At 47.4% G+C, this 27,066-nt stretch overlaps 1 protein-coding gene across 1 annotated transcript in view; it reads right to left on the bottom strand.

Annotated features, from left to right (window-relative positions):
- EIF5B (eukaryotic translation initiation factor 5B) overlaps nucleotides 1-27,066 on the bottom strand; it is a 1,211,079-nt gene that overhangs the window by 211,873 nt on the left and 972,140 nt on the right. The window contains exon 18 of the mRNA XM_069636688.1: nucleotides 25,851-25,982. Coding sequence (XP_069492789.1) covers nucleotides 25,851-25,982 — 132 coding nt within the window. The remainder of the gene's footprint in view (nucleotides 1-25,850; nucleotides 25,983-27,066) is intronic.

Below are 27,066 nucleotides of genomic sequence, written 5' to 3'. Positions count from 1 at the left end.
GCAGGACAGCTTTTCGTAAGGGACAAAGAGAATGTCCAACTCTGGAGGGTCTACGCCAACAGGCAGCTTCTCAGGCTGATGGGCAAGAGCCAGGAAGTATAGGTTACACTGGGAAGATGGCCTCTTCTACAGTGAACCAACTGAATCTGAACCTGGAGCCTACCAACGCTTGGTAGTGCCCCAAGAGAACAGAGAACAGTTCTTGCAACTAGCCCACGAGATTCCTTTGGCTGGTCACTTGAGTTTCAAGAAGACCAAGGAAAGGCTCTCTCTCTACTTTTATTGGCCAAAGATGGGGGCTGAAGTAGATAGATATTGCAGGAGCTGCCATACCTGCCAGACTTCTGGTAGGGTTGGTTCCAAGAATGTGGCACCTTTAGTGCCTCTCCCAGTTGTGGGAGTCCCATTTGAGAGGGTAGGGATTGACATTGTTGGTCCCCTTGATCCCCCAACCTCCTCAGGCAACAGGTTTATCCTTGTTGTAGTAGACCATGCTACTAGGTACCCTGAGGCAATTCCTATGAGGACTGTTACAGCTCAGGCTGTGGCTAAGGCCCTCCTTGGTATCTTTACCAGGGTTGGGTTTCCTAAGGAGGTGATCTCTGACAGGGGGACAAATTTTATGTCCAACTACATGAAGGCCATGTGGAAAACCTGCGGAGTCACCTACAAATTCCCAACCGCCTACCACCCTCAGACAAACAGGTTGGTAGAAAGATTTAACAGAACCATGAAGAGCATGATAGGTGCCTTAGAAGAACCCCTTAAGAAGAAGTGGGACCTTCTACTGCCATGCCTTCTATTTGCTTATAGGGAAGTCCCTCAGGAGGGAGTGGGTTATTCTCCCTTTGAACTTCTCTATGGCCATCCCGTCAGAGGCCCCTTGGCCCTGATTAAGGAGGGGTTGGAGAGTGCTCCTTCCCCCAAGCCAGTCAGAGTAACTGACTATGTGATAGGTCTCCGAAGGAGAATGTCACACATGATGGCAGAAGCAAGTGACAACTTGAAAGCTGGCCAAGCTCTGATCAAACATTGGCATGATCAGAAGGCTAACATGGTTGAGTTTACTCAAGACCAGCTAGTTCTAGTTATGCTTCCAACAAGGCAGAGGGCCTTGCAAGACAAATGGATGGGACCCTTCAAGGTTGTGGGAAAACTTGGAGAGGTCAACTATCTGGTGGATCTGGGCAAACCCAGGGAAGCTCCCAGAGTCTTCCACACCAACCGCCTCAAAGCCTATGTCTCTAGACCAGAAGTAGGAGCATTGCTTCTAGCTTCATCAGAAGAGGAGGAGGAGAGTGAAGCTCTACCTGACCTCCTGAGAGGCTTACCTTTGGACGAAAAGGTTGAAGGAGTTAATCTCTCTTCAGATCTGACCCCTGAGCAACAGGAGGAGTGCAAAGCTATGTTAAATCAGTTTGCCCCCCTGTTCTCACTTTCACCAGGCTTGACCCCTTGGGGACAGCATGAGATACTCACTGGTGAATGCCTGCCAGTCAAAAGCAGGGGATATAGAATGTCAGAACATGTCAGAACCCACATCAAAGGGGAGGTCAAGAAGATGCTTGATCTCGGGGTAATAGAGCCCTCTACTAGTCCATGGTCTAGCCCAGTAGTGTTAATACCAAAGGCAGGATCCAAAGAGTTGAGATTCTGTGTGGACTATAGAGCTCTTAATGCAGTCACCAAGACTGATGCCCACCCTTTGCCAAGGACAGATGAGTTGGTGGATAAACTTGGTGCAGCCAAGTACCTCAGCACACTGGACCTTACGTCAGGCTACTGGCAAATAGCCCTGACAGACCATGCCAAGGAGAAAACTGCATTTTCTACCCCAGTTGGCCTATACCAATTCAAGGTTATGCCTTTTGGACTGAAAAATGCACCTGCAACATTCCAGAGGATGGTGAACCAAGTTCTAGCTGGGATGGAGGACTTCTGCATGGCATACTTGGATGACATTGCAGTCTTCAGCCACTCCTGGGAAGAACATGTGACCCACTTAGGACATGTTTTGCAGGCTCTTGAGCAGGCCAATCTGACCATAAAGGCAAGCAAGTGCCAAATTGGTCAGAGTAAAGTGGTCTACCTTGGACATGAGGTAGGAGGTGGAGAAATAAGGCCTTTGCTCAGCAAGATTGAAGCTGTGCAAAATTGGACAACACCTACTACTCAGACCCAGGTGAGAGCCTTCTTAGGCCTCACTGGGTACTACAGGAATTTCATTGAGAACTATGGGACCATAGCTTCTCCCCTGAATGTGATCTCCTCTCCAAAATTCCCTAAGAAGGTCAAATGGAATGAGGAATGCAATCAGTCCTTTGAAAACCTGAAGAAAGCTCTCTGCCAAGCTCCAGTACTCAGAGCTCTTGACTACCACCAAACTTTCATTGTACAAACTGATGCTTCCAATGTAGGTATAGGTGCAGTTCTTAGCCAACTGGATGAGAAGGGTAGGGAACACCCCATTTGCTTCATCAGTAGAAAACTGAAGGATCCTGAAACAAGGTGGGCAACAATCGAAAGAGAATGCGTTGCTATTGTGTGGGCACTGAAGAAGTTTAGGTCATACTTGTATGGTTTTACTTTTGTCATTCAGACTGACCACCAACCCTTGAGATGGTTAATGCAAATGAAAGGGGAAAATCCAAAACTATTGAGATGGTCAATCTGCCTCCAAGGGTTTGATTTCACCATTGAGCACAGGTTAGGGTGTCACCATCAAAATGCTGATGGACTCTCTAGGATGTATGTCATCGACTAGAGGTATGAGGTTCATCCAGGAGTGGATTAAATCCTCCTGTCCCTTAGTCTGGGGGGGGCGAGTGTTAGGAAGAATTCTCTGTTTAGGCTGAATTTCCTAACCTAGTGAGTCCCCCAGCAGCTTTGCTGGATTTTTGGGGTTTATTTTTTTCTCCTGCCAAGAGTGAGACTCTTTTACCCTCACTTTTGGACATGACTTGAGAGTGTTTCTGTGACTTGCTATGTGCTTATGGGACTCCACACCCTGGGACTGACTACTGTCTCCCTGGGTCTGTAAAGTTACCATTGACTTTACTAGTCTTAACTTAGGAACTTAACCAGTACAAACCATCTTACTGTGGAAGTACTGGTAGGGGCAATTAGATTGCCCCTGGGTCTGTTGTCGAGGGGGTACTGGCCCGTCCCCCCCGCCGAGTTCTGGCTGGTGGCAGTGGATACCACGGAAATATTCCACCAGAATATTTCCCAATGGGATTTCCCATTGTTTTTAATGCACCACTTTTTGGTGCAATGTTAAAGATACCGCCGGGTTATTTATTTAATATAAATTCACCCGTTGGGATTTTTTGCCAGAACTCGCCGCCAAAATGGCGTCTAGGTTCACTTCAGTAACCCTGAACCCGAGTCGAGCCTTTGTTCCACTTTTGGCGGGCTTCTGCACAGAAGCCCTACAAAGTGGTGCCATTCTGTCTGGGTACCACAAGGGGTGTGGGAGGGGGTTTAGGCACCCTGGACTGAGTTGCCTTGCCAACTCATGTCGCACTCTAGTGTGATTGGCCCAAGTGGTGAGCCACCCCGCTCACCACTTCGCATGTTGAGTGACAGCTAGGCTGTATGAATGGGGGTTTGCTGCATAAAAGCAGGCTTTTTGGGACTGGTTCTTCAGAAGTCGCCACAGGACCTAAGAAGCCGAAGAGGGAGAAGCCAAGCCGACCTGCCAAGACGACACCACCGGTGAAGCCCTGCAGAACCGTCTCACCACTTTTCCCGACGACAGAGGAGATCTCCCGCCGGAGAGTCTTCTTCCCTTAACTGGTGGGGACAACCAGTTGCTGCCTTCTTTTCGCCGTCCCGAAGCATCTCGTGGCCGCCTTGCCTGTGCCAAGCACCCTGGCAACCGGGATACCACTTTTTCCCTCAACCGCGAAAGAGGAGTAAAAATCCTTTGTGACCGGAAAACTCCACGGCTGGTCTCTTCCCTGGTAGTGCAACGATCTGCAGCTTTCCTCCACGTCGGGATCACCTCTTCCCCTGGACGATGCCGCGACTTACACCCACTACCAGGAACAACTACCACCGCTGGAGGATCCTTTCCACTTTTAAAGATACTGTGTTCCGCCCGGCCTCCCTTGCCACCGATTGTACGGGGTAGATTTAGCCCTCGGCTCTCGAACCTGGGTAGGTCTGGGACACCCTAACTAAACTTTTCAGAACCGTAGTAAAACCTTTTTCTCTCACCTGCAAAGACTGATGACATTGTGTGATCTTGGGCACATTTTTCGCCTGGCTGCCTCTAAAGGGGGCCCCGAACTAATTCTCCTTGTTCCACCATTGACTGTCTTTGCTAACCTTATGTGAAAAGTGTTTTACCTTACTGCTCTCTTTATTTCTGCCTTTTCCCTCCCTTTTGGTAATACTTGTTGGAGTGTCATCTAACGTTAAGCGCTCACCTCTGTTTGGAAATAAGTGGGGTTAACTTAGAATTGTCCAACAAATGATTAGGGATGTACATATGAGTAATAGTAACTGTGTTTGACTTTCTTATCTTTTCTATTGTGCTAGTGTAATTTATGAGTGTACCTTTAATAAATAAGTCTATACTTTTACACCTAGCTCTGGTCAGTGTTTGCTTGTGCTACTGTGCCTCTGTACCTATTATGTATCCTCTGTATACTGCCTAACTCTTCTTGAAGGGAGTCTGACTGCTCAGCCACAGCTACCACAGTGAATCTGTGTGGTACAGACTGCTACCAAGTGGGTTTACTGCCAACACTTGTAGACTTAAATCTTTTGCAGTGGTCCCAGAGGGAACTGCACAGGTTTCTGCCTAACAGACTGCATGGGGAATAACTGAATTCTTGAGGTTGATAAAGAACCCCAGATTGTATAGCATGTGCGTACGTGCTGAAGCTGTGCACTGTACTGCCTTGGGCGACTTCGCTCGTATGAGCCAATCGTTGAGGTACGGATAAAGGTGGTGGCCTTCTGCCCTGAGCAGGGCCGCTAATGAGTTAATTAACCTTGTAAAGACCCTTGGAGCTGAGTTGAGGCCAAAGGGGAGGACCTTGTACTGAACATGAAAGCCCATGATCCTGAACATCAGGAAGGAACGATGGGGCTCCCAAATAGGGACGTGCAGAAAAGCATCCTTCAGATCCAGGGAGCACCTCCAGCCTCCCCACACAGTGTCTCTGCAATAAGAGCCGGAGAAACCATCTTGAACTTTTGAAGGTGTAGGAAAAGGTTCAAGGAAGAAAGGTCTAGAACAACTCTTAGGCCAGCCTGGTTATTTTTCTTAATGGTGAATATTTGGGAATAGAAGCCCATGCCTTGTTGCGAAGCTGGATCCTCCTCCACTGCCTGACTCGTGATGAGCGAGCGGATTTCTGCCAAAAGAGTTGCCGCCTCAATCTGCAGAAGTGGAGGGGAGGAAAGTAGAAGTTGAGGAATTGGCAGGCAGAAGCCAGTGGAAACTACAGAGAGGATCCCTGGGTCCACGAACCTTCCCTGCCAGGAATGGAAGTGAAGGGCAAGCCTTCCCCCACCAAAGGCTTCTGGATAACATTGTCACAACTTCTTACCCTCTGAGGCTGGTGCTTGGGAGGGGAACTGGAAAAACCAATCATGGGAGGATTTGTGCTGCTTGTGCATGTGCTGGCTATGAGACCGGTCGGGCTGTCTAGCGCGCTGCTCCTGAAAACCCCTGAAGCCACTGAAGGTACAGGCTCTGTCAGAGCGTTGGTGACTGGCTATAGACCTTTAGCACCGATTTTATCAGGATTGACAATGAATTAGCTGTCTGAGAGCTATTCCTTTTGGCAAGTTCCTCGCCCGTGGTCGAGTGGAACAAGCCCTTCCCCACCAGAATGGCAGGTCTACAATGCATTCTTGCACATAAACTTTGTTGCCTTGAGCCCAGCTGTCATCATATCTGTGGCGATACAAATCGCTCTACCTGCGGTGTCGATGTGAGCGACTGTGGATTCGATATCTTGGGCCACGATCTTGCCGTCTGCTAATCCGACCCTGAAGTGCACCTGACTAGGCGCAGGGAGCTCTGGAAGAAAGTCTTATCTCCCGCCACAGCTTTTGATTCACTGCTGCCAGCATAGCGTTAGCATTGGCCTGGCGCAGATGGAGTGGCATTAGAGTAAATCTTTTTGCCGTAGGCTTCCAACAGCTTTTCGCCCTTCCCTAGGAGTGCTTAGGTGGGTGCAAATGACGAAGACTGTGGCATAGAATAAAGGGAGGGCGCAGCTATAACTGATGAATGCGGTTGAGGGTGCACTGACAGAATTAGGGAGTCCCCCTCCGCCTGCCTATACGTGGCATTGAGGCGGTTGTTGGTCGGTTGCGTTGAGTGCGGCTTCACTCATCCCTTCCTGGCCAGGGCTTCTACGTGCTTTTGCAAAGGGATGCCAATTCCGTTAGCAGGGCGAATGGCCAGCACCTCTGCCAGAACCCCCGTATCAGGTTGCTCAACTTCTGGCTGCGGAATACCAAGGTATTCTGCCACACCCGCCAGCATCTCGTGGCAGGCTTTAGCTGACGAGGGAGTATCCTGGTCCTCCTCCCTTGTCTGTGTCGCCCACTGTGTCCTCCATGTCGGGAGGTGTCGGAGGCGTGCTCGGTACGGGCAGCTGTGGCGTGCTGGCTGGCAGTGCCGGGGGCTGCTGCAGAGGCTGTGCCTGAGGTGTTGCTACCGTGACTGGTGTGAGCGCGGGAACCAAAGGCTGACTGGGGCCGGCGTCTGGATCATGGTCAGAGCCTGGGGTGGTACCTGAGGGAAGCATGTCTTTGATGGCCCTCCTCCCCACCCCCCCGGAGGATGGTTCCCATCTGCAGGGATTTCATGAGGATACGGAACTTTTCGAAGAACCTATGCAGGGGAAGGCTTGGGGAGTAGGAGTCGGCCCCTGTGGCTGCAGAGGTCTTGCCGGTCCTTGGCACATCACATTGGGAGCTGCGTAACTCCCCTGTGATGTAGGCTGCCATTTTGTCATGCCCGCACCTGTTGCGTTGTGTCTGAAGCGCCAGGCCCAGTCTCCGCCTGCACACTTAAAAGCGAAGGCTTGGAACGTCCCTGCACCTCAGGTAGCGAACTGGGAGGCAGAGTGCCCTCGGCCATGACGCCGGTAGTGCTGCGTATAGGCGCTCCCTCGGGTACAAGCCCGGTAGTAGAGCAAAGCCCCTCTGGGATGTACCCAGTACAAGAGCTTTGTGGCCCCTCAGCGGTGCAACCGGGAAGAACTATCGACCCCTCGACTTGTTGGCGGGTAGCTCTGAGAGCCTCGGCCTCTTTGCTGGTCTTATGACCTGGAAGGCCCCTCGCACTTGGGTGCTTCCCTGGGAAGGAGCCACACTTGCAGGGTGCAGAGGAGAACAGGGCACCTACCTTGGGCCTGGTCTTCTGCCTCACTAAAGTCTTGATGTCCTCTGGAGATGATCTCCCCAACAGCTCCCTTCACCTGGCCAAACGATTGTTGAGAGTTTGCGAGGTCAATGCGTTGCACGCAGAACAGCTGTCCCAGCTGTGGTTGGGTCCAAGGCTCCGGAGGCAGAGTGCCTGGGGATCCAACCTGGGGAAAGAACCCTTGCAGGCCGGACACCTGCTGAAACCTGCAGTCGGCGTGTGTAATTACAAGGCCGAAGGCCTAACACAGGAGCACTGGTGAAGCGGTCCGTTCCTGTCAAGGTGGGCGGAGTCAGGGGAGCGCATACTCCCAGGGCCGTGCCCACGCGCGCATCTAAATTTAAAGGGGAAGACAATTTTTTCTGGTGAAAAGGGTTCAGTTTCCCGTCCCTAGCAATGGACGCCCCTACAGTATGGAGGAAAAGGGACGGGACATAGGAGTAAATGTCTTATTTTTTTTTTTAACTACAAGCAGTTGTCCACCTTGCATTACTGACCCCTCACACTGCCTTATGTATATAAGAATAAATGTATATTTTTAATAGAACTTCCAGTGTGTAATTTATTTGGACTATTTTATTTACTGGGTTTGGTGTACTTACCGACAGCTCACATCCTCCTCATAAGATGGGCCTGGCTGCTCTGGCATTCTACCTATCCTTTGGGGTAGTACATACTTATAATTTTCCTTTCCCTGCTAATCGCCCCACTGCCGCTGTGAACGATGGCCTGATCCTCATGTATCTCACAGGATACCAGGCCTATCCTCCCAGTCAACAAGACAACCCCCGACCCCCACTTCACTGCCCTGTGGGTCCGTGCTTGGTGGGCTCAACTTCCCACCCTTGCGGGTCGCTTGCACTAGCACTTAGCCTGAGGTTCTTCTCCTTGGCTCCCCTTAGCACTTGCCTCCTGGGCCCTCCTCCAGCACTTGTCCACTCCTTCCTTCCCCATCCCCTCCACTTCTCTTCAAATGAACTTGCACATCCATGCCACAAGGCCATTGTTATTATTTCCCCTCTTCCCTTCCCAATTAGCCTTGTGGCACTTTGAAACAATTATGTTGTATAAAGCGCCTTACAAATGCTCAATAAAATAAAAATAAGAATAAAAATATGGTCCTTGATAGCTTTGGATGAACAGTGAAGAACCTGTTTTGATGAGACTTGTCTTTAAACCTCGTCAGAGGTGAACAAAGGAAAGGAAGAGACGGGAGGAGGAGTGGCCACAGGAAGGCCAGAGGTTGAGGAAAAAGTAGAGGAAGAAGGAAGAGAGGGAGGACAGGATGTCCCGGATTTTAGAGATGAAATGGGAAGCCAAGGTTGTGCAGAGGGTCTGGGAGGGAACAGGAGAGGTAGAGACTGCAGCAGGATTGGCAGCTCCTTGCAGATTTTAAAGAGTTCGGCCGAGTTTTCAGATGTCACAGAGACGCAGGCTTGGATGCAAGCTCTCTTCTTAGTGTGGACATAGAGCCGGTACTGCCTTTAGCGCAAGTGTCAGGCTAGTTCGTCAGAGGGTGCACCTGATGACCGCCATTTCCTCTCAGTCACCTTACACTTGTGCTTAAGGGTGACAAGGTCTGAGTTGTACCAAGAGTTGCACTTGGCTTTGGGCTTCAAGCAGATCCTCATGACGGGGCAAGTACATCAAGAGTGTCAGAGATAAAAGAATGGAGGGCTGAGTCAGCCAGAGGTGCAGGAGGGGGGAGAGAAAGTGGCGGTGAAAGGCTCAACTGACACACGCTTCATGGGCCGGATGACCGAGAAGGTGGGTTGCAGTGCTGGAGTTGGCTCGGCCTGAGGAGCAGAGAGACAGATGAGATTAGAGGAAAGGAGAGGAGGAAGTGGTCACTCCAGGAGAGAGGAGTGGTGATAGGACTAGAGAGGGGGAGATCGGAGGAGATCTGCCCTGCAGAGTGCGTAGGGCTAGAGGGAAGAATAGAGAAAGAATTGCAGAGGTTGCGAATTAGTCCAGCGGAAGGACAGGAAGTATTCAGGTGGATGTTAAGGTCTCAGAGGAGGAGGCGTTGAGTGGTAGAGGCAAGAAGGGAGGAGGAGAGGTCCACTCAGAGAGGAAGGTGGTTACCTGGCCAGACGGCTGGCAGAGGATAGCCACACTAAGAGAGCAGCCAGGAGACAGAGAGCCTTCCGACCAGGCATTCAAAGGCGGAGTAGACCTGCATAGGAATGATAGATGCAGGGATCCACTCCGGGAGAGCAAGGCTACACCCAAACTCTGGACGGATGGATCTGGGCGCGGAGAGGATCTTGTAGCCATCAGGGAGGAGAGTGTCAAAGCCTGTGACAGATTTGGCCGTGAACCACCTCTCTGTCAGACCAAGAACATCAAGGTTGAGTTTTTCCAGGAAACAGCAGATATCAGAGGAGCGTTAGACAGCTAAGCAAGAGTTGAGTGTGGCAATGTGGACAAGGTTGCCATCCTTTAAAGACTTCCGTGGAGGGGTACAGGTCAGAGGTACGCCCTGCGGAAGTGCAGAAGGAGTCTGAGGGTGGGCAGAGGAGAAAGGAGAGGGCAAGGAAGCCAAGGAGGAGGAGGGTGAATATGTCAGAGAGGTGGCAGAGGAGAGAGACAACAGGGCAGTTAGAGAAGGATTAGAGGAAGCCAAAGAGGTGGCAGAGGGTGGAGGCAGAGGAGCCAAAGAAGGGACAGCAGGAGAAGAAAGGAAATTGATGAGGCACATGAAGCGTTTATCAAAAAGCAGGAGGTTGGCCTGAGGGCCTTGGACCAAGATGATGCCATTTAGGTAAACATTAATAATGGTCTTTGGAGAGTGGAAGGGGACCAAGAGGGCCTCCCACCAGGTGCCACCATTAATGGGAGAGGAGGAAAAGGGAGAGAGCAGAGAGACCATATGTGGAGTCCATATGTCTGGTGAAGGAACGACAAAGAGGATGTTTGTGAGAGTCTGTCTGAAAGAATCGCTGGTCTAGTTATCAGCGATAGGGGAGGCCTGGGCTGGAGACTAGGATATCCCTTATGAACTTCTTCCTCCCAGAATTAATAGGAAGAACAGGATAGTCAATAGAGAAGCAGTTAGAGAAGATAGGAGAGACAGAGAGCACCATAGAGAATGCATAGGGTAGTGAGGGGGTGAGGAAACAAAGGTGAAGGGAGGAGACACTAGGGGGTGGGCACAAGAAAGCAGACGCGACAAAAACAAGACAAGAGCAAATTGATTTCAATTCACGAAGGGCTTGATGAGACAAAAAGAAGAGCAGTCATGCAGATGTGAGTAATGAACCAGTTAAGAGCAAGAAACGACCAAGGGAACCTAAAAGAAAAAGGAACACAACAGGGAACGACCAGGCAGAGCAAGGGATAAGTAACATAACAATGATCGAGGGAACCGAAAGGAGGACAGTGAGAAACATCCAGAAATAGGCAGTACAAGTAGACCGCAATCAAAGATAGCAGACACAAGAACAGAGCAGTCAAGCAAATAGGGGCCTAGAAGAAGAAAAACAGCAGAACACAGATTAGTAACAAAGGGGTAAGGGAAGGGCTGGGAAGGGGAAAAGGGCTGGGAAGGAGAAAAGGGCAGGGAGGAGGTGAGTAGGGGCTAGCACGGGGAGCAGGGACGCGCAAAGGACGTGTAGGTGCGAGCGCAACCAAGGACCGAAGGGGCACGGAGCACACACGATCAATGATTGTGAGTGAACCACGTGGCCAGAGGACGCACAGGCGCAAACACAGCCAAAGATGAAGGGGCGCGGAACCCAAGCAATCAAGGAATGCTAGGGATCCACACGTGCAGAGGACGTGCAGGCTCAAACATAGGCAAGGATGGAGGGGACGCATAGCACATGTGGTCAAGGATTGCGAGTGAACCACGAAGGCAGAAGACACGCAGGTGCAAAGACAAGGATGGAAGAGGCGAGGGATTGCACCGCAATCTAAGAGTGCAAAGGAACCACACGGGTTGGGAGCAAGGGTAACGCAGGATGGAAGCGAACAGGAAAAAGGGGGCACACCCAACCTAAGGGACACGGGCAGAGGGACAAGTCTCAGTGGAGGGGGGACGCAAGGCAGGGGAGAAGGGCATATGTCAGAAGGGCTAAGAAGCGCAGAGCAAGCTACAATCCCCACAACTTCTTACCTGGCATCCGCAGACAGGGGGGAGAGTCATCCGCACTCACTGTCTACGCCACAGACCCCTTCGCCGCCAAAAACGTGCATCGTTCAACACCGCAGACTTGTCCCGTGAGGGCTTTGCCGCAAAAGGTCTGAACCTCGGATTATATAGGCTCTGAAGCATGGACGTAGCAAACGTACTACGTTTCGTCATGCAGCGTCTCCTGCGCACCTGCGTTGCTCAACACAGCTGACTTGTCCTGCAAGGGCTCATCTTCTATATGGGTATACTGTAGTCACATATAAGCCCCAGCATTTGTTTTAATACTGTGCACTAGGGAGTTTAAAATTAATGGGGAGTAGTGTTATAGGCCTCAGGGATTTTTAGCCTTTTTCCTGCTTGTGAAATTGTTTTTCCCTTTTTATCCCATACCTTACAATGTGAGTTTGGGGCTGACAATCAGGTCTACGGCCTTGCCCATCTCCTGGTCTTGGGCTGTCTCTTTAGGACACTTTACAACATTGTGCAGGCCAATAAGGGACTTACCAGCTTGATGTCCATGGGCATTCATTATTTTCTGCTGGGTGATGTGGTGAGTCAGAGGGAAGACATGGACTCTAAGATGAGTGTCAGGATGATTTATTAAAGAGTTTTAATGCCTTGCTTTCCCTATCGCTATGGTAATTTGCCCTACCTTACAAACTAAGGTGCTATTCAGTCAGTCTTGGAAGTCCAAATAAAGAAGTCCTCTGTCCGAAACTATCCTAATCAACCCTTCCACTTTGTAAACTAACAGGCTTGGAGAATAACTCCCTTCTGCTTGGATACTTGTAGTAGGTTTAACTTTCTTCACTGTACACTCGTTAACATTGCTGGCTGGAGGCTCTTTTCCTCCTCCCTCGAGTAGGGTTCACTTCAGCTTGGTCTACTCAACCTCGATCTGTGGCACGATTTGTACTCGTTTCTCAGCTAGGATTTGTGTTTTCAAATCATCGCACTCTGCATCCACTTAAGAATCTCTCCCCTTTTTGCAGGGTATGGCTTGGGCTTTCAAGCTGTCACACTTTGTATTTACTTCAGAGTCTTTTCCCAGGGTATGGAAATCGCTACATCTCTCTCAATTTTGGCTTTCTCAATGTCTCCTCTTGGATCCTCACTCCCTATAGTTGCAAGATGATTTGCGATTTCAAATTGGTACTGAGATTAGTTGGGATCTACAACATAACGATCCTCTCCTGAGGCCACCCGCGACTCCCGTACTGCCCCCATCCCCCGTACCCCTAGTTACCTTCCTCTTCAATTGATAGCGTCTTCTGGAGGTTGGTTCCTCAGGACCTTTGACTTATCAACCGGCCGCGGTTTCCCTTCGCTGGTACAAGATTTATTGCGCTCTTTGTTGGTTTCTCATCTCACTTCCGCTCTTGATGCCGGAGATCGGACTGCTTCTGGCTCCCACACTGTAATGGTCTCTGTGATGTTATTTGGACCACCAGTCTACCACAGATATTTCTCTGTGGTCCCACTGCCATTTGCATTTGGGCTCCTACCCAAATTGACTTTCACTGTGGTTATGCTGCAGCACTGCCGTTCAGCTCTTTCTGCTGGACCGAGTTTGAAACTCGCACGCTCTATCATCCTGCTTCCTGCATGTGTTGTTTCTTAGGACTGTCCCATGCCGATGTCTGCTTTCCTCTCTCCCTCACTATTACTTGAAGCTACATTATAAGACTTACTAGTCTCATTGGATTGATTGGTGAATTCTATTTAAAGGGACATAATCCTTTTCATCGGAATAATGGCATCTCTGTAGAGTTTCTACGCCCCAGTTTGAATGTAAAGAGATTTTCTGAGTTTGAGAACATCTCATCTATGCCATAGTTTGGCCACTGTAGGGAGTTCCTCGCAGGAAGGGGAGTCCTTGTCCCGTAAGGAGACCTCTCTCGCGGTGAGGTCCCACCTACCTCTACCCCTAGAAAGGGTATTGTGGAGCGGGCTCACTTCCCTAGCCTCACAAGAAGGGGCTCCGCGTTGGGGAGAAGGGCTGAATGCCCTTGATTCGTCAGAGCTCTCCTCGCTCTGCAATTATATCTGCACTGCTCCAATGCTCTTTAGTAAGACCACATTCTCCAGCATGGGATGCAGCATGGATTGACATGCTCATGAATATTCCCCATAATCAGGCCGGGAATCCTCGGTAAAAGAAGAAACTGTTTCACTTTCAATTATACTGTGAAACCTATTGTATTGTGAAGCCTAGGCCTTTCTTCCACTATACAGGACTCAAATCTGGGTGCGTTTCCCCATACCCATATTATATTGTAAAACCTAGGCCTCTATCTCACTATACAGGACTCTCAATTCTAGGTGTGTTCCCCATAGCTGCCTATTATACTGTGAAACCTACTGAATTGTGAAACCCAGGCCTCTCTCCCACTATACAGGACTCTAAATGCTAGGGGTTTCACCCATACCCAAATTGTTTTTTTAACCTAGGCCTCTCTCCTACTACACAGGGCTCACATTTACCATAGTCCCCACTGTTGTCTATTACATTGTGAAACCTAGGCCTCTATCCCACTGGACAGGACTCTCAAATCTAGGTGTGTTCCCCATATCTGCCTATTACACTATGAAACCTACGGTATTGTGAAACCCTAGGCCTCTCTACCACTAAACAGGAATTCCAATTGTAGGTGTGTTCTCCTGCACCCATATTGTATTGTGAAACCTAAGCCTCTCGCCCAATATACAGGACTCTCAAACCTAGGTATGTCTCCCTGTACCAATATTGTACTGTGGAACCCAGGCCTCTCTCCCAATATACAGGACTCTCAAATCTGGGTGTGTTCCCCATATCCACCTATTATACTGCGAAACCTACTGTATGATGAAATCTAGGCCATATCTCTGTGTCTGCCTATTAAATCTGCCTTCTCTGCACTGGACAAAGATCGCTGCAGCTGAACATCGAAGCCTACGGTACGTATACATTACACCACGTGTGTGGCCACAGGCCGCAGGCACGGCCAAACATCCATGTACCAAAGAATGCAGCTATGGCTTTGCTCTTCTGGTCTAGCAGTGCATATAGCCGTTCAAACTGAAACACCCTACGTACTCAAACACCTCTGCCACTAGCATACAGCGATTGCCAATGAAAAGAAATTCAGTATAGCTGGCCACACATCAACTCTTTCTCAACAATAGCACTCTATCGCAAACCTCCAGTGCCCACCCACATGCCTGACTTCTTTGGGCTGCTTAGTCGAGCCTAGTCAGCCACCTAAGTCTTAGACCGGCAAAAAATGCACATACGCATCACCTAATCTAAAATTCGTAGAACCTCCAGCACACTGACTACGGTCACCAAGGGCATTCCAACCACAAAGCGCATTGAGGCCATACAAATGGGGAAAGAGCGCTATATAAATAACCAAATACAATACAAGAGTTGGGGACCTGTATATCAAGGGATAGTTTTATAGAGTCTTACCTCCAAGTGGACTTTAGGAAAACTGTCCCAATAGTGGGCCAAGCTCGAGGAACATAATTCAAAGATAGAGATTTACCATGCTGCATTAGGGCACAGAGAATATTTTTAAGATAGGATACACAGAAGAGGAGGCTATAAATCAGTTTAATGCCCTGATGAATAGTATCCCTCCATACGTAATAATAATAATTGGTTATTTATAATGTGCTTAATACCCAGGGGTTTCAAAGCGCGGAACCAAGAATCGAACCTGTGTTTCTCTGTGTCTTGCTTCCAAGGCAAGTGTGTTGCCCCTGAGCTATCCTCCCGAGCATATTTTACAGAACATAACCCCTTGGTCAGGAAATGTGCATTAATTAAGGAGAGTTTGTACGATGCGGAATGCAGAGCAGCTAAGTCCAGATTGATATCCTGCTTAAAAGACAAATCTTCTGAGAATAAAGACTTTCTCTTCATCTGTAGAGCGTGCTACAAAGCATTAATAAAAGGGAAACTGAGGCCTTTGCAAAGTCTAAATGTGATGATCTGCTTTCCGCTATAGAAGAACAAGTTACTTACCAACTGTAATGTTCTTTCGATAGGCTGTTCCTCCCACGTAGTCCTCATTTTAGATTATTCGTATCTTCAGCTGCTTTGGAAAAAAAATTCTCCACACCAGGGGGTGCTGTACTCGAGGCTGCGGCGTCGATGTCCTTCGAGGGCTGCCGTCGAGCATCAACGTCATCCGCAGTATAAAAGGCTTGAGCCGCACCTGTTGGCCTCAGTTTTGTTTTTTTCAATATACCTAACTGAACAGTTGACCAGGAGATCGTTAGACCTCAAGCTCTCAAGGGTTTCAGAGCACAATCTACGCAAACTGTACGGTGGGGTAGGCTGGGAGGGTCGATGAGGAATACGTGGGAGGAACATCCAATCGAAAGAACGTTACAGTTGGTAAGTAACTTGTTCTTCGAATGGATTGTGTCCTCCCACATATTACTCATCTTAGATACGACTTCCAAAGCACTATATAAAAATGTAGGTGGGAGTACTGGTCCATTTTAATCATGGATTGTATGAAGGACGGCTTTGGCAAAAAGGCCTTCTTGTGATGATGTTGAATCTAGAGAATAGTGCTTCACAAAGGTGTGCAAAGAGGACCAGGTGGCCGCTGCACAAATGTCTTGCACCGGGACACCCCTCTGAAGGGCTGTTGAAGTTGCCATGCCCCTGGTTGAATGATCCCTTAGCCCATCTGGAGGATCATTCCCAGCTAATCTATAGCATCCAGTAATTGCTTGAATTATCCATCTGGACAATGTCTGTTTGGTTACTGCTAGACCTAATTTGTGTCCAGTATATCCGACAAAAAGTTGATCACTTTGCCTAAATTTAGCCAATCTGGTAATATAGAAACTAAGAGACCATCTAGGGTCCAGTCTGTGTAGCCTGTCTTCCTCCTTAATTGCATGAGGAGGAGGATAGAAGGAAGGTAAAGTGATTTTTTTGTGACATGTGAAAGTCAGACAATTATTGGCAAAACAAAGAGGGTTTGACTTTAAGAGTAACCTTGTCCTTAAGAAAAATGGCGCGAGGAGGCTTACAAGAGAGCGCCTGCAACTCACTCACCCTGCGGGCTGATGTAATTGCCACGAGAAGTATTGTCTTTAAAGTAAGAAACCTTAGCAGACAAGAGTATGGGCTCAAATGGAATACTTGTGAGGAATTTTAAAACTAAATTTAAATCCCAGACGGGTACCTGAAAAGGGGTTGGAGGGTATACATTTGAGCCCTTCAGGAACTGAATAACCAAGGACATCTTGAAGACAGACACTTTTTCTGAGGAGCGCATAAAAATAGATAGCGCTGCCAAGTATCCTTATATCGTGCCAACTTGAATACCCAAATTGGCCAAGTGTAAAAGGAAAGAAAGTACTATAGGAGTATTGCAAAGGAATGGATCCACATTTTTGTCCGTGCACCAGTTATTGAACTTGTCCCAACAACACCGGTATAGGGACTTTGTTGCTGGCCTTCTGGCCGAAAGAAAAATCGCTATTACGTCGCCTGGGAGGTCCCAATCATTATATCTCAGCCTCTCAGAAACCATGTGTGAAGGCTGAGTGTTTTGACCTCTGGATGGAGAACCCGACCTTCCTCTTGTGAAAGGAGATCCTCTCTTTGTGGAGGACGTTTTGGAGGGCATATGGACATGTCGATAAAGGTCCGGGTACAACGTTCTCCTGGCCTAATCTGGGGCAATTAGGATCATGGTTTTCCTGAACTTTCTCAACCACCTGATTACTTGACGAATCACGGGGACTGGAGGAAACGCGTGTAGAAGTGAAAACTCCCAGTCCACCACAAACGCGTCTTCTAGAGCTCCTCTTGGAGGAAATTCCCTTGAGCAGTACTGATCGCACTTCCGGCTGACATTGGTCGTGAACAGATCCACTTAAGGAGTTCCCCAAAAGGTTGAAGATCTCTTGAAGGACTTCCTGAGCTAGTTCCCACTGTGCTCTGCCTCGTCAGAGCGTCCGCCGCCATGTTCTTCTCCCCGGCTAGGTGAACTGCCGACAGAGAGATTCCTTCTTGTATGGCCCAGAACCAGAGCTGCATTGCCTCTCTGCACAGTGCACGTGACCCTACACCCCCTCTTTTGTTGAGGTAGTACATGGCCACTGTGTTGTCTGTCATTATCAGGCCATTCTTTCTCCGTACAGAGTGCAGAAAGGCCTTCAGCACTAGTCTGATCGCCCTCAGCTCCAAAAGGTTGATGTGTAGTTTGGACTCTGAGGGAGACCAACGACCGTTGATTGACAGATAGTTGGTGTGGGCTCCCCACCCCGTGAGTGAGGCATCCGTCACTACCGTTACCTCTGGCAATGGTTGCCAAAAAGGTTCTCCCTTGAAAATATTGTCCTTGCAACTCCACCATAGCAGATCTTGAGCCACTCTGGTCGGAACTTGCAAAAGATCTGACATATTCCCCGAAAATTGGGACCATTGAGTCCTGAGGGCCCATTGAAGGGATCTCATTCTCAATCTGGCCTCTGGCACCAGAAAAATGCAGGATACCATGAGGCCGAGCAACCTTAGAAAATCAAAGCCGACAGATGCTGGGCATTCTGAAACTTTGTTACCATCTGCAGAATGTGATGAGCTCTCTCCTCGGGAGGCGAGGCTTTGCCCGAGGAAGTATCCAGGACTGTTGTGATGAATTGGAGTCTTTGGAATGGTATCATATTTGACTTCTTGTAATTGAGGGAGACGCCCAGTCTGTGTAAGAAGTGGAAGGTCATGGTCAGATGTTTCTGGCCTCGTTCGGGTGAACTCGCTCTGATTAACCTGTCATCCAGGTAAGGTTAGATGTGAATCCCCCTCTCCTGAGACTCGCTGACACTACAGCCATCAGCTTGGTGAAAACCCTCGGGCGGAGGTCAGCCCAAATGGCAAAACTCAAAACTGATAGTGAGAACCGCCAACCGCGAACCTCAGGTAGTTTCTGTGCTTGAGATCGATCGGCACATGAAAGTAAGCATCCTGAAGGTCCAATGACATCAACCAGTCCTGGAATTGGAGAGCCTGAAGGATCTGAGAAAGGGTTACAATCTTGAACCTGTCCTTCCAGTGGAACTTGTTCAAGTGTCTTAAGTCCAGGATGGGTCTCAATCCTCCGTCCTTCTTTGGCATGAGAAAGTAACCAACCCTTGTTCCTCTCCGCTACAGCTACACATTCTAGTGCACCTTTCTCTAGCAGGGTTAAGATCTCCTGCACAAGGAGCGGGTCAGGAATTTTGGCAGAGCTGGCTACCAGTGGATGGTCCAGAGGCCTTCTTTGAAAGGGGAGGCAGTAACTCTGGGCTACTGTTTCCAGTGCCCAAGCATCTGAAGTAATGCCCTGCCATTCATTCAGATGCTGAGTGATCCTGCCTCCCACCAGGGTTTTGTGGGTCAAGGCCTCAGAGTGGATTTGCACCGGCTGCAGCAGTGGCAAAGGGGACAGTTGCTGCTGCTGAGGCCGATTTAGCAGTTTTTCCTCTTCCACCACGAGGACATTTTCTTTGTTGTCCTTTTTGACTGACCTGTCCCTTCCCTCTCCCAAATGAGGAGTAGAATCGAAAAGGACGCCTACTCCAGGAAGATGAGCCCGAGTAGAAGTGTTGTTGAGGTTTTCATATAGAGGTGCTAAGTGACTTAGCAGCCGCTTTTGAGGTCTACAGTTTTTCTAAACTTTCATACACCTTGATGACAAACAACCTCAAGCCGTCAAATGGCATATTGAGCAGCCTGGCCTGCACATCTGGTGCAAAGCACGACTTTCTCAGCCACGCAAATCTGCATAGGACTGTGCTAGACGCCATGGACCTGCTGATGCTGTCAGCAGTGTCCAGTCCTGATTGGAGGCATTCCCCAGGAAACCTTCCTGTTCCTCGCCCTCAGGAATGTGTTCAGCCACTGCCGTCATACAATCCCACAGGGTAAATGTGAATCTTGCAAAGGTGCAAGTCACGTTTGTCGATTTTAAGGCTATGCTGCCAGAAGAAAAAAAGATCTTTTGGGACCAGGCATCAATTTTTGTATCGTCACTATCTGGGGCAATTGAAGGATAAGCCGAATGCCTACTGGATGTGGCCGTCTGGACCACTAAACTCAGGCGATGGATGTTTTGATAAATATTCTGGATCAGACTAGGAAGGCCTCTATTTCCCTACACATTTTTTATTCACAGCTGGTGCCGAATCTGGGGTTTCCCCATGTGGTCATAACTCTTTTTTGCAGTGCTGTGTGAAAGGGAAGGACAGGGACCTTTTGGGGGCCTTCACTGAGGATGTCCGTCACGTTATCCCTGCTTGGAACTAGGGGAATTTCTGTTCCACCCCATAAATTCTATCAACCTATTCATAAGGGTTCTATCAGCAGGGTCAGGCCTGTCAAAATCCACTTCAAGAGAAGTATCCAGCCCACTGGCTGTTTGCAGGCATTCATATTGATCAGTCATCTTAGAATGGGGATCTATTCATTCCTCAGGGACATATCTTATTCCAGATTTTACCCCAGCAGGGGAAACATCCTCTTCAGGGGATTGGGGAAACGTCCTCTTCAGAGGAATGCTCCTCATAAATGAAAGCCATAGATATGAAAGAATCTTGCCTATGCTCAGGATGGTACATTTTATCTGATGATGTAATGGGTATAGATCTCTGCTTTGACAAGGGGGTCGATTTGGGAGCCGGAATTAATGTTGGCCTCGACAATGACGTCAATGTCATCAATGCAGGCTTCGACACTGTCGAAGGAGTCTTCGACAGAAGTGTCGAGTAAGTTGTCGATGCTACCTTTGATGCCGGTATCGAGTGAGCCTTCGATAGTGGCATCGAGGAGACCTTCGACACCGACTTTGATGGCAGATGAACACTTGTGCCATTTTGTCAGGTGTTACCCCCGATTTATGCAACGGTAGGCTTATTTTGCTTTTTTTTTATAAGGTGTCGGACACATTTCTTCCGATACCCTCATTGACTTTTCACCGGAATTAGCATGTTTGGTCTCTGACCTCCCTCTGTCACTTCTAGAGTGAGGTAGGGCATGGTCTTCATATGACTTTTTAGAGATGGGCTGGGCTGCATTCGCGAAAAATGTTCATCAGAGGCTCTGAAAGCCTCCCATTTTCTTGGGGAATCGTGTTTTGAAGAGCAGGTGATAACCCCTGTCTCAGACGACGAAGAAGAGGAAAAGGGAGATCGATCAGTGTCGTCTTTTCTCTGATTTTTTTGACGAAGAAAAGGACGATTTTCCTCGATAGACTCCTCGATCTTGATTTCCTCGACTTGTGTCGAGATTTACTACTCAACTCCCTTTCTTTCTTCTCGAGGAAGACTTCAAGGATTCCTCCCCCACCGTCAGTTTACCTCTTCATTCCATAAGAGCTTTGTTTGTCATTGCCTGACAGGAACCGCATTCATCAACCCGATGTTTCGGACCCAAGCACCAGAGGCAATTTCGATGGGGGTCTGTGATTGGCATCTTCTTCCCGCATTTCTGACACTTTTTAAAGCCAGTCTTTGGCATGGAAGGATTTGATGAGGAAGACATAGCCCGAAGAACTGAAGCGCTGTTTTCGTGACACGAAGCGAATGCTATCGGAAAAACGGAACGGAGGCCAAAGGGCGCGGCTCGAGCCTTTAATACTGCGGATGACGTCGACGCTCATCGGCAGCTCTCCAGGAACATCGATGATGCGGCCTCGAGTACAGAACCCTCTGGTGTGGAGAAACATTTTTCCAAAGCAGCAAAGCTGAAGATACGAATATCTAAGATGAGGAAAACGTGGGAGGACACAATACATTCGAAGAGGGTGATAGCCCAGCATTTTGGAAATTTGTCAATTATAGGGCGGTGAATGGGGACACAGCGACCCATTGTAGTAGAACAGCGGATACCTGGTGCAAACACTTTGCAGAGATGTACAACCTGAGTAAAGATGAGACAGCATGCAAATCTTACACATGTGCAATGCAAACACAATATACTGGTGTAGGGCAAACCGACTTACAATTTAACATGGCTCAAATCAAAGAGACCATAAAAATGCAAAAGGGTGGGAAAGCTCCCGGACCTGATAAAAACCCCTCTGAACTTTTTAGGGAAGAACCCTTATTTTGGGCCACTGTGTTCTGGTGAATTTTTAAGGCAGCACTTCAATTGAACAAGGTTCCTGGGTCATTGCGCAACTCAGAGATTGTCTCAATATATATAAAAAAGGCAGAAGGAATTTTCTGGGTAATTATCATCCTATTTGTCTGGTGGATAGCGCAGAGAAATTGTTTGCTGAGGTTATTTTAAATCATCTCCAAGACAGGGTAGATTCTAATGCCGTCATAAACAACCTACAAGCGGGTTTCCAATCTGGTAAAATCGCTCTCGACCAGAGCTTTCGCCTGTCTCTCCTAGTAGAAAAATATACAGTGCTCTAAAAGGTTAAATTGTATGTCGATCTTAAGACAGCCTTCGACTGGGTACCGCTCAAATCTTTGTGGCAAGTTCTATTACAGAGACATTTACCAAACCACTTATTGTCAATGGTCCAAACTCTATATACTGACAACCGTGCAGTGGTTAGTTAGAGCATACCAGGTGAAACTTCCAACTCATTCGAAGTCTGAAGAGATGTAAGGCAAGGTTATGTTCTTGCTCCTCTTTTGTTTGTTTGTTTATTTATAGGGCGCCCGAAAACCCTTGGGTAGCTGGGCGCACAGAATAACAAGAATGCTTAGAACTTGGTTACAGGTTGCATATTACAGGTTGTTGATAACATAAATTGTATACAGTAATTACATTATGTACATTCTTTACATGTAAGGGTGGAAAGGTAACAAATTATATACAGTATATACATTATGTACATTTTACATGTAAGAGTGGAGGGGTATGTGTGTCATCAGGTCACAATGCTCAGGGTCACCGGTTTCAGAGGTCATTGCGTCGAAGCCAGGTGCGGGTATGGTGCCTGGAGCTGTTGTAGGGCTGGTCCCTTCTTAGTTCAACTGGTAGGGCATTCCAGTACTGGGCTGCTTGCACAGGGAAGCTATTACCTCCTGTTTTTTTTAGTCGGAATCTAGGGGTTTGGAGGCAGAAAGGGTTGGCTGTTTTAGTTGGTCGTGCAGTGGTTTTTCTTATTATTCTATTCCTAAGGTTTTGGGGGCTGCATTGTTCAGACATTTGTATGTTAGTGTGACAATTTTGAAGGTGATCCTATCGCTAATTTTTAGCCAGTTGTATTTTCTCCGCACATTCGAGAAGTGCTCTCTAGCTGGGAGGTTCAGGGCCGTTCTGAGCGCGTTGTTTTGAAGGTTTTGAAGTTTATTGATGATGTATTTATTTGTGCCTGCATAAAGTGCATTGCAGTATTCAGTTTTGAGAGGATTAGTGCATTGGCTAGGATAATGCAGCTAGCTGGTGAGAGGAAGGGTCTGCATGCTTTAATAAGTTTACCGGTATAGGCTGTGGATGGGGCCAGGGAGTTCACTTGCTTCCTTAGGGATAAAGTGTAGTCCAAATAGAAACCGAGGGTTTTCGCCTCTTTGGCGACGGGGATTATATTGCCATCGATATTGAAGGAGCTGTAGTTGTAATCAAGTCTTTTTAGGTTGTTGGGTGAGCCTAGAATAAGGATGTCTGTTTTTTCATCATTCAGGCAGAGGCCATGGGTTGCCATCCATGCCTGATTGAGAGTGTTCATTTTGTTTACTAAAGCTGTATCCGTAGTGAAATTGCCAAAAAGGGGGATGAGGATCTGGGTGTCGTCTGCATAATTTGTGTAGGTGACACCCAGTCTGTCCAATTTGTCGAATAGAGGTTTAGTAAAGATATTATACATCGTTGGCGAGACACAAGAACCCTGTGGGACTCCACATGTTGTCTGGATAAGGTCTGCGGAGTCTAAGGTGGAGAAGACTCGCATGCTTCTGTTGTCGAGAAAGGATTGGATCCAGGCTATGGTTTCACTTGAGAAGTGGGTGGCTGACGCTAGGTGTTTGCAGAGTACTGCGTGGTCCACTAGGTCAAAAGCCGCCGACAGATCAAGGAGGAGTAGCATAGCTGTGTTTCCTTTATCGTTGAGCTCGTCAATTTGGGCTTTGAGATCTATAAGGGCGGTCTCAGTGACGTGTTGCGGTCTGAAGCCCGATTGACGAGTGCCGAGGAGTTGTTTGGTCTCTAGGTATTTTTGGATTTGGAGATAGGCCACTCTGTCAATTATCTTCAGGGGGAAAGGGACAGTAGTGATGGGCCTATAGTTGGTGGGGATGGAGGGGTCTAAGGTTTGTTTTTTAAGCAGGGGGAGAACCCAGGACTCTTAAGCTGCTTGGGACGGTGCTAGATGAGAAGGAGGCATTGATGAGTTTAGTGACGAAGGGAGCAAGGTCTCTAGCGGCATCCTTGATTATCTTGGCTGGGCAGTAATCGCCTTTGCAATTGGATGGTTTTAGTGAGGCAATGATTTTTTCAGTTTCATGTGTGGAAACTTTAGAGAATTTGAAGGGTGTTAGGCTAGGTTTGAGCGTGGGCGTGCTGGGAATTTCACTAAGAGGGAGCAAGGCTTTTTTTTATAGCAATTTTCGTTTGTAGTGTTTTTACTTTATTGGTGAGGGCATTTTGGATATTTGTACACCATTGCTTGTCTTTGGGTACGTTATCAGGTGGTGATATGGGGGATTCGAGTTCTGCATTTATATAGATGAAGTTATTGAGGAGCCGCTTAAGAATTGTTAATATCCGCCAAGACTGGGGAGTTAAAAAACTCCCCGCTTTATTTTTCACAGATGTTCCTGTATTATTAGCAACTGCCCCCATGGGCCTATGAGCAACTTTGAAGAGTTTTCTGGGTAAATTTAAGGATCTGAAATTAACATGAAATTTGGAGAAAACTAAAACTTTGGTTTTTAGGCCCGACTGTCAGAGCGCTGGGCAAAGGAGAGGAGAGTGGGTGGCTCTAGGTTAGAGAATGTCCCTTTATATGATTATTTGGGCATTAGATTTACAGAGAATGGCCTATGGACAGAATATGTGGATAACACGTGTTACAAACTTGAAAAATATCATGGTGCAGTTAGAAGCTTCTACCATAGACATGGTGGAGGAGCTGTTACGCCAGCACTTGAGATTTATACAAACAGGCCAAAGCATCAGCCCTGTGTTGTGCAGACTTATGGGGCCATGCACACGTACAGGCATCATTAACAGCTGAAAATAAATTACTTAAAAATCTGCTCCTTCTTCCCAAGAGTAGCCCCTAATGCCTTATCCATATGGAAACTGGTCTACGTCCTATCCAGGATGACAGTTCCATCAGCCTAGTGATATATTGGGTAAGGCTGTAGGGCACAAGTGACATTGTGAGATATAGGGAAGACCTGGTGCAGGTTATGGTTTTAGAGGGGGGCACTACCTTGGACAGTGCACGTTAAGAAAACACTTGCTGCACTGGACAGGAGCCGTTTATGGTTCAACCCATCTTCCATTAACAAATATACTGTGGCAAGGGTGAAAAAAGCTGCACTTCTCCTGACCAGGAAGAACATGGAGGGAGCATGCCTGAACATGGGGCTGGGCCCTAGATAATTACAGTGTAAACCTGACTTCAGCTTTGAAAAGTATCTCAATTTTATTACTCCACCTTATGCAGCACTTTTCCTTGGTCAAAGGATGGGCACACAGAGGTTGGCTAAATTTACAAGTACCTTGCAAAGAACACATTCCATTGTTTGCCCACTCTGTGGCCATGGTGAGAAAACAGTAATTCATTTTATGTTGCTTTGTGTTGGATCAAAGGACATAAGCTAACAAAAAATATTGAGAAATTGACAATTAGTTCACTCTGGCTTAGTTCGGAATGTACCAGTAGGCTAGGTTAGTGTGTTACGAGTCATGTGTTATTGACTTTCCTTCAATGCTGTTATTTGTGTAAGGGTTTTTATATTTATTCTGGGAGTCATTTACTGTTAAAATGTGCATTATGCAGAAAATAAGATGTAATACTCCTGCACTGCTGGATGAGGGTTAGGCTAAGAGTTGGGCAGTTCATGGGCTATTGATTACTTTCTTTCCTGATCACTTCTGATTGCATAAACATTTTTGTTTCGTCTTCTGGTACATCAGAAACTACATGTGGAAAGTAACTTACCAGCTACACTGAATTTACTTAATAAACAAATACAGAAGGGATATAATTTATTTAAATTAATCAAATCTAATAAAAAGAAAGTGCTCGGACATATACACAAAATGTAACTAAACAGGACACAATGTTTACCATAACACATTTACAAAAATGTACACAACTTTAAAAAAAAAAATTGAAAATGAAAACTGTTCTACATTCCACTTACTCGAAGGACTGGGATCTCATCTTCTTTATGGGCCACAAGCAGTGGTAATCCAGCAAGAGTCTTCTCCAAATCTTTACCAAGAATCTTTACACCTTGGGCAGCCATCACCTCTTTGTGTTTCTCATATTGATTCTGAAAAAGCATACAAAGGACTGGAGAATTAGTGGCATGTCATCAGTCACGTTTTCATACATTGACACTATTACAGAAAGAAATAACATTACTTCTCTTCTAAACAAAATTCTTTTAATGGACTAGACCTTTCTCCCACAGATTTCTAATCTTAGAAACAGTCTTCAAATGCAAGGTTACCTGTGGAATATTTCAACCAACTAAATCAGTGCTGTTAGCCGAAGAGCTCATATGTGTTGCCATATAAAGTGTAGGTGAAGCCGGCTCCACCTGTGACCTCAGATCCACAGATTTCTCCCCAGAATCCGAGACAAACGCAGAACTGACCATTCCCTCAGAGGGGAAGAAGAGAGGACAGTGAGGGATCTCAGGGAGGAAAGACTAATGCAGTGAAACGAACCTTACTCAAGGTAAATAATGTATTCGAATGGATTCCATCCTCCCATATTTTTAGGGAGAATTCTCAGAAATGTGCTAATTCCCTTCTACCCTAGAGACCCTCAGATCTTTTTGCTGAACTTTAGGACTTTTAATTGCTAACCTGGAGAGAGTGAGACCTTTTTCCCACCCTCTCATGTATTTTTCTGTGATTTGGACTCTGTTTCTTATGGGGTCTGACAAACTCCATAGGCATCATCTTTACATTGTGACACAAAGCAGCACCTTCAGTGCAGTGACACAGGAAGTCTTAGATTTACCAAAGGTTTAAATACCTCATCTTGGTGAAACTACTGTTTCAAAGATCAGTTAAGTGAAATGGACTTTACTTACATTTTGTAACTTTCTAGACCCAGCACACACTATCTTACCATAGGGTGCTGGAGGGGTTACTTAGTATCCCCTTTCTCTAGTTTCTCATGTAACATTTTTATGTTACCCTTTCTACAATTAATGGCTGGTGGCAGTGGTTTACTTTTTACTACCATTGTGTGTTTTTACCGCGGACTACAATCGCAGCTGCAGTAAGGCACCCATAGGTGCCCATTTTTTTCAAAATGGCCCTGGTCTTGTTTGTTTGCCATTTCCTATTGGAAAGGTCCTTCTTGAGATTTACTCTGCATGCCAAACCAGGTTTGGTCCCTTT

This window comes from Ambystoma mexicanum, chromosome 7p (assembly GCF_040938575.1).
Source record: "Ambystoma mexicanum isolate Mex_15411 chromosome 7p, UKY_AmexF1_1, whole genome shotgun sequence".
Lineage (NCBI taxonomy): Eukaryota > Metazoa > Chordata > Amphibia > Caudata > Ambystomatidae > Ambystoma > Ambystoma mexicanum.
The sequence above is the reverse complement of the archived record's forward strand: the minus strand, read 5'-3'. Positions and strand labels throughout refer to the sequence as shown.